Genomic DNA, 14,318 nt, shown 5'->3' on the forward strand with positions numbered 1-14,318 from the left:
ATAAAGAAGTCTAGTACATACAGACTCTGTGGATTCCCTCTGAGCTCTGCACTGCTGAGGGCTGGCCCCCCAGGCAGCGATACAGCTCAGTGTGCTCTATCGAATCACCCCATTTGAATTCTCCAGGGGAGCGAGGAGCATGCAGTCTTTAAACTCAGCCAGCTGCTGAAACAGATCTCAGAGTCACAAGAGAGCAGAGTCTGAGTCATCACAATGCAGTCAGAGCTGTGGCTAGGAATGGCTTTAAATCCCAGAAACTCCTTGCCCTGTCAATCATCCTCAAGTGACCTTGACTCTGGAATCCTAGAGTTTAGCTGAAGGTTCTGCTGTCTGGACAGGACAGATCTCTGAACTAATTCTCCAGCACTCACCTCAGCTTAGTTCAACATGGCAATGTTCATGTGTACAGCGGTAACTAACAAGATGGAAGGAACTGTGCCTCCCTGTTCCTGAGGCAGTCTGCTAGAGCTGGCACTGCAAGGACAAGCCTGCTCTGAGACAAGGCGGGACCAAGGGCAGGGTCCCGAGAAAGGAACAGAGGGTCTGACTCAATCCTAGTAAGCCAGTCTTATCCCAGATCCACATACAAGAAAGAACAGAGAAGCCACTGCTTGTCCAAACACAGCTGTCAGCAGGACTCCAGAAGGAGACTGTAAGGAAACCTTCCCAGCAAGGAAACCTTGGAAACACAGCCCAGCTGCCGGGAATTCCTGGAAAACCCCTCAAGTGAATGAGTTACAAGCAAGCAAATCAAGGAGCTTCCCTATTCATCCACAAAGAGAGCTGGCCTGGAGAGGGAATGGTTCCTTGGGGGAACTCTGTGTAGCCCTGGCTGTCCTGGAAGTCAGAGATCTGCCTGCCTCTGCCTTCCAAGTGCTGGGATTAAAGGTGTGCACCACCACCACTGCCCCGCCTCTTTCTCTTTTCCTTTGTTTTGTGTGTGCACAAGCACACATAAAGTTGGGTGTGTAGGGCTCAATAAATAACTGTTAAATTTTTAAAAAGGACAATAATTGAGCTGACCTTAGTGGTGCACACCTTTAATCCCAGAGGCAGAGGCAGGCAGACCTGTGAGTTCCAGGCCAGTCACAGATACACAGTAAGACCCTGTCTCAAAAAAAAAACATAGACAGACAGACAGACAGATAAATAAAAAACACCATGGTATGGGGCTCTAGTAGAGAGTTGTGCTTCTTAAAAAGTCTTAGGGGACTTGGAGAGATGACTCAGCAGTTAAGAGCACTAGCTGCTCTTCCAAAGGACCTGGGTTCCATACCCAGCACCCACATGGCAGCTCACAACTACTGTCTGTAACTCCATTCCAGGGGACCCAACTCCCTCACACAAATATTACATGCAGAATACCAATGCATATGAAATAAATCATCAAAAAAAAATTGGGCAGTAGTGGCGCATGCTTTTAATCCCAACACTCAGGATCTCTGAGTTCAAGGCCAGCCTGGTCTACAGAGCAAGTTCCAGGACAGTCAGAGCTGTTACACAGAGAAACCCTGTCTTGAAAAGGGGGGGGGGGGGGGGAGAGAGAGAGAGAGAGAGAGAGAATAAGTCTTAAGGGATTAAGTAATCTTTTGTTTGGCATTTATCATTATAATGATGTATTCTAGACTAACTGTATTTTATTCAGTATTTGCCCTTCTCCTTTCCTACTGTCGAGACTTGGCTTCCCTATCTGGGATCTTTTTGCAGTCTGTCCAGCTTTAGCCTGTGATAACCACCTTGCTGGGTGGATGCCCACACGGACAGTTGTGCCATTAGTCTTTCTCGTTGTAGATGGCATAGTTCTTCCTGTACAGTTGGACCACTTTGCCAATCTGCTAGCCTTTGAGAGTCCTCAGACAACCTGCACGTCTTCATCCTTTGGAATAGATTGAACACTGTACTTCTGTCTCAGCTCTTTGAAAGAGGGGAGGACATGATCTTCCTTAAAGTGTGAGAGGTGCACTGAAATACCGTTAGCCGTTCTTGCTTCAGTCACAAAGGTTTTGAACTTCATTTTGGCCATGACAACTAGCTGAATACTCCATCTTGGTTTCTTGAGACAGGGTCTTTCTACACAGTGCCAGCTGGAACTCACCAGTTGGAAGGCTGCCTTCCAACTCAGAGATCCACCCGCCCCTGCCTCTCAAACGCTGGGATTGAAAGTATGTACCCTAATCAGGTGGGTTTAATGCTGTGAATCTTTCTCTAATTAATGTTTTGAGTTACATCCCACAAAATCTGATATTTTGCACAGACACAACTCCCAGACAGTCTCATTTTGCCCAGAACTCTCTTCCTAGTTAAGGATGATCTTCAACTCCTGATCTTCCTGTCTCCACGTCTCAAGAGCTCAGATTACAAATGTGTGTCAGCAGCCTGGTTCTTTGAAAGCATTTGTATTAGTCTTTATGCATGTGTGTGTGCCAGAGGGGGATAGGTTCCCCTCTCACAATACAGGTCCCAGGGACTGAACCAAGGTCGGCAGGCTTGGACGCAGGCCATTGTACCTGCTGAGCAGTGCTGGGACTACAGTGTGGTTTATGCAGTGTTGGCGACTGAGTATGGCAGGCAAGCACTCTACCAACCCAAGTGTATTCCCAGTATTAACAAGTTTCTTAACTGATGAAGACTAAAATGTAAGCTGGCCATTATAGCTCAGCTCACACTTGTAATCTCAGCACCCCAGAGGCTAAGGCAGGAGGACTGCTCCAAGTTCTAGACCAGCCAGTGCTACATGGTGAGACCATGTCTCAAAAAAAAAAAAAAAAAAAAAAAAAAAAATACTATGAAAACAAGACAATTCCTTTTTTTAAAAAAAAAATTTTGGTGGCTGGAGAGAGAGCCATGGGTGCTGGGAACCGAGCTCTTGTATTTTTGGTTGTGAGCCTAGACTTTAACGGCTGAGTCATTTCTCCAGCCCAATTCTAACTTCCTTTAAGACTTCCTGTTTAGCAGCCAGGCAGTGTGCCTTTAGTCCCAGCACTCGGGAGGCAGAGGCAGGTGATGAGTTCGAAGCCAGCCTGGTCTACAGAGTGAGTTCTAGGACATCCAGGGTGCTGTGAAATAATCCTTTTGCACATTGTGAAGGTGTGCTGCTCTCGTTGGTTTAATTAAGAGCCAACTAGCCAACAGCTAGGCAGGAAGAGGTTATAGGTAGGAGAGCGAGCGAGACAGAGAACACTGGGAAGAAGAAGGGTGGAGCTGCCAGCCAAATGCACAGGGAGCAGGACTTGTAGAAAAACAAGGTAACAGCCATAAGCCACGTGGCAGCACATAAATGAATAGAAATGGGTTTATTTAAATTGTAAGAGCTAGTTAGAAAAACTCCACCTACACAAGGATACACAGAGAAATCCCATCTCAAAAAACAGAAAGACTTCCTGTTTGGCAAATGAAATGTTTCTTAGTTTAATTTCCAATTATTTGGAGATTTTCCTATTATATTTCTATTAGTCTAATTCTAGTATGAGAACATATATGATTTCAGTTCTTTTAAATTGCTAAGGGCATTCCTCTTCTTGAGAGCTCTCTTTTCCTTAATAAATAAATATATGTTGAGTGTGCTATAAAAAAAAAAAATAGGTTTGTCCTAACCCAGGTGTGGCATTTCCTTTTTCCTTTTTCTTCCTTTGAAACAGGGCCCTACCCTGGCTGGCCTGCAGCTGTGTGGAACCAGGATGCCTTCAAATTCAAGAACTCTACTACCTGCTTGTGTCACCATACTCAGCAGTTTGTTTTCGAAACAGGTCTTACTCTATAGACTATGTCGGCCTCAAATTCAGAAGTAATCCTCCTGCCCCAGCTTTACAAGTCTAGGTTTATAGGGATGAACTACCACACTCAGTGCAAAGCTGTGTCTTTGGTACATGAATAATGTGCTTTGTACAGTTGTTTGGTGGATGCCTCCCCAAACCATTTTATTCCACTGGCTGCTAGTGTTAACCAATTTGCTTACTTGTCTTTTCACTTGTTAGCTGTGACACATGTATTCACGCACACATCTTTGCCTTTTAGAAGAAAAGGTGTGAAGATAGAATCAACCACCATGCACTTATCCCGTGTGCAGTGTGTCCAGCCTTTAGTTACCCTCAGGGGTATGCAGTCTTTAGTCACCACACTCTAACTTTAGAACAGATGTTCCCTTCTCAATGTCAGACCCTTCTTCTATCCCTGGGGCTAAGCACCCTTGATTCAGAGGTGCCAGAGAGCTTTCCTGTCTCTTTTCACTAGTCTCCAAAATGGATTTTTTCTTTTCTCTCCAATCTCCTTTTGAACACATCTGAGTTTTACTTCTGTTACATTTCTCTCATGTCTGCCCAGAGTTTCTATTTCCATTTATTTCAAGAGGACTAACTCTTACTTGCTAGAACATTTTCATAACAGGCCCTTCTAAATCTGTACCACGTAATTCCATCATCTCTGCTATCTAGGTGGCAGAATCTGCTAACAGCTCCCTCACCCACCCAACGAGGGACTTTTTCAGACATTTTCAGTAGTCTATTATCTGAGTCTTGTTTGAATCCTACAGAGAATGTTTCACTTTGTTTTAGCCTGCTATCAATCTAGTCATGTCTAAGCTACACGTTCTGACGGGCCTTGTCTCTGCTGTGGTTCCAGTATCAATTCAATTCTCAAAGCTTCTGCGGTTCTGTTTGGATCTGTGCCTAGAACAGCAAGTTAGGATCTGGGCTACAGATTCTCCTGTACATCTTTCTGTTTCCAAAAGTCTACATGTACTTGGGAAGCCATTTCTAGGCTTCATTTGCTAAAATGTACAATGGGATGGGTATGTGTTGGATGTCATAGAAAGTTTCCTCTGCCTAGTATTACTTCTGCGAATTCCTTGCCATTTACTGATGTGTCTGTGTGCGTGTGCGCAGAGGCTAGATAACAACTGTCACAAGTTCCTTCTCTCACTTTTCAGGTAGTTCACCTCCATGTACATGAGGACTTCCTGCTGAATTCAGCTTTGGGGAATAACCTAAGCCTTACCTTGGGAAGCTGCTTCTCAGATTCTAGCCTCCTTTGGTGCTCAGCTTAGGGAACAAAACCCAGTCGAGTCCTTCCTATCACACACTAAGACAGTCAAGCACTCTGGTACTCGCTCTTCATGCCTCCCCCCTCCCCTTTGGTTTTCAAGACAGGGTTTCTCTGTAACAGTCCTGGCTGTCCGGGATCTCACTCTGTAGACCAGGCTGGCCTTGAACTCACACAAATCTGCCTGGCTCTGCCTCCCGAGTGCTGGGATTAAGGGCGTGCGCCACCACTGCCTGGCTAGTGACTACTTATAATAGCTTGTGGTAAGTCTATAGTAATCAGTATAAAATTCCAAGAGACTATTTCTGTCTGGAGTACCCCCATATTCTTCCTTTCCTTCCCCTTCTTGTGGTACTGGGGACCAAACCCAGGGCCTTACACATACAGGTTAAGTGCTCTACACTGACATGCATTTCCAGATCCCTATTGTATTACCAAGCGACCAAATGAGTCACAGCTAGTGTTCTAAGAATCCAGCAGAAGCAAACACTTATCTCTGGGTTAGCACAAGGACAAAACCAGGGCCTTGTACATGCAGGCAAGACATAACCACTGGGGTACATCCCTGAGTACAGACTTCCAGGCCAAAGGTAGGTTTTAGTCCATCATGTCTAACGCTGCTGTCCCTGCTGTTCGAGACACCTGCTGTTTGTTAGCTTAGTGGCCATTCCTTTCTAGATAATCTTTTTAGAATCCAATGGTTATCTGGGCTGGGAACACAGCTCAGTGATAGCTTGCCTAGCACATATTTACCAGCACCAGGAAAACAAAACTCAATCTGGTATTCTCCAATTTTTCCTTAAGACTCACCCAGACACAGTTCTGCATACATTTCTCATTTGGGAATCTTCCTTTCTGAAGCTAATAACTCAGGCCCTGGAACACCCGTCCTCGCCTGAGGGAGTAGCTAGAAGCACCCTTCCCGCTCTCTCTGTGGGAGATGGCTGTAGGTCATGCCTTCCCAGCCTATGGCCTCCCTCCTCACTTCTATTTACTTCCTGTGCTCATCTTAGGTCATCTACTCAAGGCCTTCCTCCTTCACCTCCAACTACCCAATTCTTCAGTCACATCTAAACTGCTGGAATGCTTATTTTAAATTTCAGCAGACCTCAGGACCTATCTTTCTAGTTTTCTTCCTTTTCAAAGCCCTCCCAATCTCCTGGTCCAGTGTGGGTTTGATTCCTCTTGGTGTCTTTCTTGACTTAAATTAGACACGGAGTCCATGGTGATTCCATGATGGGAGGTTGTGTGTACTAATAACATATTATTTCTTGTAGCTCTTTATCGTTTTCAATCACATTCGTTAGGATTTTCCCCACCCCCCAAAACTGTCACTCTGTTTTGAGGAGGTGTCCTCTGAACACCATGTTTGGTGTGAACCTGTGCTGTGGATAGACAGTGGGGCCTACTAGCAGGGACGTGCCCTCCCTCACTAGGGGCTGGCCCAGGCTCTCCAACAGCAGACCTGCTCCCTCCTGCGCTCTACCCTGCATTACTCTGTCCTTAGCTGAAGGGGCTCTTCTGCTGCCTTACAACCTGCCTGTTCAAACAAAGATCAGATTAGTGTCGCCTTGATTCACACCTGGTAATTCATTCCTATTTATTCTACAGATATACTGACCCTACACACACTTCTCTCATACCACCTAAGATCTTACTACAGTGTTTACAGGCTTCTTCATTCTCTGATTCCTCCTACCATACAGCCTCCAGATTTGGTCAATTCTACCATGGACCCGCCAAATTCACTCACTCCAAATATATCCCTACTCCCTCCTATCCATATGAAATTACAGACAACTGCAAAGGCCCTCTGTCAGCTGGTCGTAGTACTTACAGATCCCGATTAACCGAGCAAGTCATTACTCGGCATTTACTAAGGGATGGTTTAAATGCTAAGACCCAGCATCACTGAAAAATATGGCCATCCCCTTTCAAATGGAATCCTCCCCCCGCCCAGACACAGTTTCTCTGTTGTCTAATTTTGGTGCCTGTCCTGGATCTCACTCTGTAGACCAGGCTGGCCTCGAACTCAGAGATCCGCCTCCCAAGTGCTAGGATTAAAGGCATGCACTGCCGCCACCACCACCTGGCTCAAATGGAATTCTAAGGGGCTAGAAACATGGCTCAATGTTACTGTTTCAGCAGAGAACCCAGGTTCAGTTCCCAGCACCCACATGGCAGCTCACAACCACCTATAACTCCAGTTCCAGGGGATCTGACACCTTCTAGCCTCCTGAACACACATGCCACACACAAAGGCACACAGGCAAACACCATGAACATAAGTGAATCTAAAAGCACTAACAAGTACTAAAAAGAGCTACAGAAGACAGACTTTATTGTCTCAGGTCCGTCAGGAAGAGGTAGGTTGAGGCTTCTGGTAAGCACACACAGGAGTTATGCAGAATGTAGAGGTATTTCAGACAAGCTACACAAGGGCCTGGACTAGGGCTCAGACTCAGAAGGAGAAGACACAGCACACACTCTACACTTGGCCGTCCTGCTTTTATATGGTTGTTAGAGTAGAAACTGCCAGCGGGGCGCGATGACACATGCTTTGAATCCCAGCACTTGGGAGAAGAGGGAGGGGATCTGAGTTTGAGGACAGCCTGATCTACATAGAAAGATCTCAAAAACACAAACTATTTTAAGCCTAAATTCTTTAGCTTAATCTGCTTCTACTGTACCTCTCCTAACTGCGACCTTGTCTAACCACGCTCGCCCTCTTTATTTTCACAGAACTATCTGAACACGTTTGATAACAAAGTACCAACCTGTAAGATGGGCGCCGAGCCAGGATGCCGTGGGCTTTCTGGGAGGAGCCTATGCTGTCAGATGAGTCCTGAGACTCCTCACTTTCTGAGAAAGATGACACCTAAAAATCAGAACCGATTTTAATATCTCAAGACAGACAGGGAAAGAATCGAGTTTTTACTTTCAAAGAAATGACCTGTCTCCTGTCACCCCAATTCACTGCACATCACTCCTCAGTATAACAGAGCAAAGTGGGAGCACAGTAACTCAAGAAACCACCAATGGGCACAGCCCCCCTCTAATCCCAGCACCCGGGAGGCAGGGCAGGCGGGTCTACAGAGTGAGGTCTAGAACAGAGAAACCAAGAAGAGAAAAAGGAAAGAGCATACAATACAGTAGCCCAGAGCTAACAGAGCTTATGTCTCCAATAAAATGGTACTAACTGGGGGCTGGAGAGATGGCTGAGTGGTTAAGAACACTGGCTGCTCTTCCAGAGGTTCGAAGTTCATTCCCAGTATGCAGACATGTAGACAAAGCACTAATATACATAAATAAATACATATGTAAATAAACCTTGAAATGGTATTATTCTACTGGTTACAAATAAAAAGACACTTCTGATCTCACCCTGAGCCATATTTAGAGATTCTCAGTTTAAAAAGCCTATTAGAAACCTAACTGTTCTCAGGAGACTGCTGAATCTGTAGGCACACAGACTGAGGTCTGCTGGATGCATGCACGTGGCATGCTGGGAATTGAAATGGCTCGTGATTATGAGCTTGTACTGTTCTTCCAGAGGACCAGAGTTCAATTCCTAGCAGCCACACTGTGCTGCTTCAGGAGGCTCTGAGGACTCTTGCCTCCACAGGCATCTGCACACACATGCAGGTGCTCTACACATAATTTAAAATAATAAGCGTGCATTTTTGGAAAGCAAAGCTCTTTGGAGTCCTTAAAGCCATAAAATTTAACAGGCAATCACACTTAACTCAAGAATACTTTAGCATTAATAAACTGATAAGAAGAGAAGAGGAAACAAGGGAGGGAGGACCTCCAACCAGTTTCCAATCTCTGCAGCTGCCATCTTTCCCACCGAGGAACAGACCAAACAAGCCACACCGCGGCCACGTGTGGCACAGCCGGGAGGCCAGCAGCCAGGAGTCTGAAGTTGCCTCACGACCCAGCAAGACTCTGGCTCCAAACACGCCCAGCGCTACCCTGACAACACCGCCAGTCAGTGTGCTCAGGAGGAAACCATGACTGACAGCTTCCTTCCCAGACAGAAGAAAGAGCGTCTCAGGACCGCTGTCAGGTGGCTAGGCAGGGAGCAGCAGGGTTGGAGGTCCTGGGAATGGGACCCTCTTCATCATCAGTGTAGAAAACCAAGAACTCAAACTGTAGTGCTCTGACTTCTGCTCAACTAAAATCGAAGTCCTGGACCTAGCCCTGGATAGGTGACATCTTCCACTGCTCCAGTGCCATCCATCCAACCTTAGGGTTATCTGGCAAGTCAGTTCTAACCAGGAGGCTTCCTGATAAAAGAGCAAGGACTAGTAATCACTGTGCCCTCCCATAAGAATCACCCCAAATGGGTCTGTCAATCACTTGGATAGGAAGATGAGCCCCCCACAAAATAAAACCCCCATATTCTAGAGGCTTTGAAACAAGTATAAAATCTTTTTAAAATGTAGCTAGGTATGATGGTCTCATTGAGAGTGTAGTCCAGCATACTGTAATAAAGTATCTTGCGTCTACATACTACTCTGTGTGAAATAGACACATGTTTCTATCAAGTATTTGAAATGTGTTTTTTTTTTTTTTTTTTTTTTTGAGATAGGGTCTATGTAGCCCTGGCTGTCCAGCAACTCTCTGGAGACCAGGATAGTCTCAAACTCACAGAGGTCCACCTGCCTCTGCCCCCCAAGTGCTGTGATTAAAGGTGTGCACCACCACATACAGCTTAAAGGAATAACTAAGTTTATTTAATTTAACTAAATTAAAACTGATAAATATGCTGGCTATTGGTTATATACTGAAAAATGCAACCCTAGCCAGGTGATAGTGGCAAACACCTTTAATCCCAGCACTCAGGAGGCAGAGGCAGGCGGATCTCTGTGAGTTTGAGGTCAGCCTGGTCTAGGGAGCGAGTTCCAGGACAGGCTCCAAAGCTACAGAGAAACCCTGTCTCAAAAAACAAAACAACAAAAAACAAAGTGAGTTCCAGAACAGTCAGGGCCACACAATCCCTGCCCTTTCACCCCAAAGGAAAGAAAAATGCAATCCTATCTTGATACCTGTCACACCCAGAACTTATCAGGAATAAAAGATTTGTTTATTAATACAGTACCCATTATACTGTAATTTACTATAATATTGTTTTTACTGAGCTCTTAATGTATCAAAGTCACTAAGTCATCATATAAAGGAAAACCAAAAGGTCTGCCTAAAGCTGAGGGCATGGTGGCACATTCCTTTAATCCCAGGCAGAGGTAAGTAGATAGTTTCAGGTCATACAAGCTACACAGTAAGACCTTGCCTTAAAAAAAAAAAAGTTCTTGCTCTGTTTCTGAAAAACTCTTTAATTAAAGCACGCTGGTTAGACAGGAGCTAAGCTTTTAAGTCTGCAGCCCCGTCCCTTACGCAGTGTAAAGATAACTGAAACTTCTACAGATTAAATCCTTTAAAGGCACACAAGAACATACTTTCAGGAGAATTACAATTCCATCTATTTTCTATTCCATAATACACTACCTTTCTTTTAAAAGACCCTTCTTTGTAGAGTCAACTGTACAGAAAATGTACTTTACTATGTAAAAAAAGAAACTTCGTGCCTACTGCCATAGCTGTGTGGTTAACAACTAAGCAGTACCAGTAATGTGGAAACAGAATAAAGTAAAAATCAAGCTTCTGAAAACCCTCCCGGGCTTGCAGAGGATCACACTCCCAAGCCCACTTCCTCTTGGCTGGCGCTGCCCTGCCAGGAGCCTCTCAAAGTTCAAACCCACCTGTCCTGCTGAGCGTTTCTCTGGGGAGGACGCCCTCTTCCTGAGAGTGTCAAATTCCCTCTGAGGAGCTCTCTGTAGCTCCAAAGGGGGAATACTTTTGGGACTTCTCAGGGTCAAAACTTCACTGCTGGGTGACTTCTGGTCCATGTGTTCATCCCTCCACTACACAGGAGACAACAGAAATGTCTCTTTTGCTCCATTCTCTGTATCTGCAGCCAGAATCTTACCCAAACTGGTATGTCAAAGTTGTTAATGCAATAATGGGGGGGGGGGGGGGAGAGCACAGGACAATGACACAAGATGCAAACTCTCCTAGCGCTGTCAGGCCTATGTGCTATCTGCCCTGAGTTTTGACATGCCCATTTTTCACTGTTGACAACTTATTGTTTTCCAGTCAATGCCCTTACTTAAAAAAAAAAAAAAGTCTGAAAAAGAAACCTTTAAACTGAAAAGAAAATGTTTGTACTGGAGAGGAGAGATTTATAAAAAAGCAAAGAACAAAAGCACCTTGCTGCCGGGCAGTGATGGTGCACGTCTTTAATCCCAGCACTCAGGAGGCAGAGGCAGGCGGATCTCTGTGAGTTCAAGGCCAGCCTGGTCTCCAAAGCGAGTTCCAAGAAATGTGCAAAGCTACACAAAGAAACCCTGTTGTGGTGGTATTCTAATTGTACTGAAATGTGATTTTGATTGTATGTTAATAAATAAAGTTGCCCGGGGGTCAGAGCTATTAGAGCCATAGCAAGAGTGTGGCGGTGGTGGCGCACGCCTTTAATCCCATAGATCTCTGTGTGTTCAGGGATACAGCCAGCATTGGAGACATATACCTTTAAGACCTGGGGGGCTGTACATACAGTGACGAGGCAGTCACGTGTTTGGGTTTACAACCAATGAGAAGGCAGAACAAAATACTTAAAAAGACGAACAGACAGGATATAGCTCTCTTTCGGGAAGCTGGGACACGGGAGGAGGAAGGGTGAGATTTTAGCTCTGAGCTCTGACCTCTCTCGGCTTTCTCTTTTACACTGTTTCTGTGTTCCTTATTTAATAAGACTGTTGGATACATCTACACCCTGTCTTGAAAAAACAAACAAAAAAACAAACCAAAACAAAACAAAAAACCACCTTGTTTTCAGTTAAGGGGAGGGGATTTGAGGACTGTAACAGCAGCAAGGAAGAGCAAAGCAGACAGTCTTGAGCAATCACTTGGTAACTCCTGCTCTAGACTCTTTCCAAGCATACCTGTAATGTGACCAGATTTGAAAAATACAGTTATCCTGCTTGATCAAAATGATTCCCAGTAGTCATCCATTTTTTAAAGCTTAATGGCCAGTAAGAAATGAAGCACCAGAAAAAGCAGAAACAATAAACAGCAGAATCAGACCCAAAGGAGACAGTCCCATCATTAGATGCAGATGATCAAACACTTAAGCTTGATGTTGAAGTAACAGAACTGATGTTATAAAGGATTTACCAAGGAGACATTAAATCACACAAACAGAATTTAGAGAAGGGAGCAATGCTTCCAAAATACTGCAAAGAAAAGTAGTATGGCCAGACGGTGTTGGCACACGCCTTTAATCCCAGCACTCAGGAGGCGGAGGCAGGTGGATCTCTGTGAGTTCGAGGACAGCCTGGTCTACAGCGTGAGTTCTGGTAAAGGTGCAAAGCTACATAGAGAAACCCTGTGCAGTTGGAGTTTTCCTGTGTCCACTTGGCTCCTGCAGCCACTCAGACCCAAGTAAATACATAGAGACGTATATTACTTATAAACTGTATGGCCACTGCAGGCTTCTTGCTATCTAGTTCTTATTATCCTAAATTAGCCCATTTCTACAAATCTATACCTTGCCATGTGGCCTGTGGCTTACCGGTATCTTTATATCTTACTTCTCATGCCTTCTACTCAGCATTCTCCTCTCTGCTTGTCCCGCCTATACTATACCTCCTGCCTGGCTACTGGCCAATCAGTGTTTTATTTATCAATCAATCAGAGCAAAACATTCACAGCATACGACCATCCCACAGCAATCCTGTCTCAAAAAAACAAAAACAAAAAACAAAACAAAAAAAAGAAAAGTAGTATGCCAACCAGGTTGGGTAGATATGTTTGTTCACCAGGATGAAGCCTACTCCCAAGAACCTGCTTCTCTTCTAACAGGCAGCTCAAGAGACAGTACAGGATCACTGTCCTGGCCTACCATGGAGTATAAAAACCCCGTTTCTCTTCTTGAGAAAAGCATAGTTCTGCAAATGGACAAGCTGACCCCAGGTAATAACTATTTGAAAAGAAGCTGAGGTAGGCTGACCCTTGACTTGGGCAGACTCCCCCCTCTGGCAGGATGTTGAACACTCCCTGGGATTTGATGGCAGAGACTGATCCTTTCAATGCTGTTGCTTCTCCTACTCCCCAGTGTGCCTGGGAAACACCATTGGCTTAGACATTAGGCACCAGAGATGTAGGGAAACCCTGCCCTGCACACAGGCTACAAAGCTAAGTGTAACCAGGGGAGATTCCTGATATGCAAAGGGAAGATTTAAGGTCAAGACAGCTCTGTGGATACCTCACAAACGACCCGTCTAAACGGTACACAAGACAAGAGACACTAACTTCAGTTCAGTTCTTCCTGGTACACTGTAGTAGCAGAGCACCCAGAAGACGCTGCTCTAACACCTATCTACTTCCCCCCACTCTATGCCTTTCTTTCTTTATTATGTCTAGTACTGACTATTTTTGAGACAGGGTCTCAGTGTGTAGCTTGGCTGGCCAGGAACTTGCTTTGTAGACCATGTTGGTCTTTAACTCATGCATGCCTGGTGCCCTCAGGTCAGAAGAGGGTGTCAGATTCCCTGGATTGGAGTTACACATGGTTGTGAGCCCCATGTAGGTGCTGGGAACCAAATCAGGATCCTCTGCAAGAACAGCTAGTGCTCTTACCAACTGGAGCCATTTCTCCAGCCACGGTAATATTTCTACTTCATTTTTAAGAGCTTTAACATTTTTTATGTTCCTCTACTTTTGTTTATATTATATATATTTTCATCTTTAAAGCCTTTTAAAATTATTTTTAGCTGGGTGGTGGTGGCGCAAGCCTTTAATCCCTGCACTCGGGAGACAGGAAGGTGGATCTTTGTGAGTTCGAGCCCAGCCTGGGCTACAGAGTGAATTCCAGCAAAGCTACACAGAGAAACCCTGCCTAGGAAAAAAAAAAAATTTTTATTTTACTTTTATTAGTGTTTTGCCTGTATGCAAGTTTATGCTCAGAGCAGCTAAAAGAGGAATATTATAATATAAACCATTATGGGGGCTGGAGAGATGGCTCAGAGGTTAAGAGCACTGATTATTCTTCCAGAGGTCCTGAGTTCAATTCCCAGCAACCACATGGTGACTCACAACCATCTGTGATGAGATCTGGCGCCCTCTTCTGGCCTGCAGGCATACATGCAGGCAGAATACTGTATACTTATAAATAAAAAGAATAGTTTAAAATAAAATAAAATAAAAATATATAAACCATTATG

At 44.8% G+C, this 14,318-nt stretch overlaps 1 protein-coding gene across 6 annotated transcripts in view; it reads right to left on the bottom strand.

Moving 5' to 3' along the window:
* Nucleotides 1–14,318, bottom strand: part of Atf1 (activating transcription factor 1) — a 43,907-nt gene that overhangs the window by 15,231 nt on the left and 14,358 nt on the right. For 4 of the 6 annotated variants that reach the window (XM_037197364.1, XM_028874578.2, XM_028874581.2 and 1 more), the window contains exon 3: nucleotides 7,815–7,915. The exons of 1 other annotated variant lie outside the window; for it this stretch is intronic. In XM_037197364.1, coding sequence (XP_037053259.1) covers nucleotides 7,815–7,915 — 101 coding nt within the window. Of the gene's footprint in view, nucleotides 1–7,814; nucleotides 7,916–8,237; nucleotides 8,333–14,318 lie in introns of all 6 variants that reach the window. One more of the 6 variants, XM_037197365.1, reaches the window with a different exon arrangement.

The sequence above is a fragment of the Peromyscus leucopus genome, chromosome 20, assembly GCF_004664715.2.
Source record: "Peromyscus leucopus breed LL Stock chromosome 20, UCI_PerLeu_2.1, whole genome shotgun sequence".
Lineage (NCBI taxonomy): Eukaryota > Metazoa > Chordata > Mammalia > Rodentia > Cricetidae > Peromyscus > Peromyscus leucopus.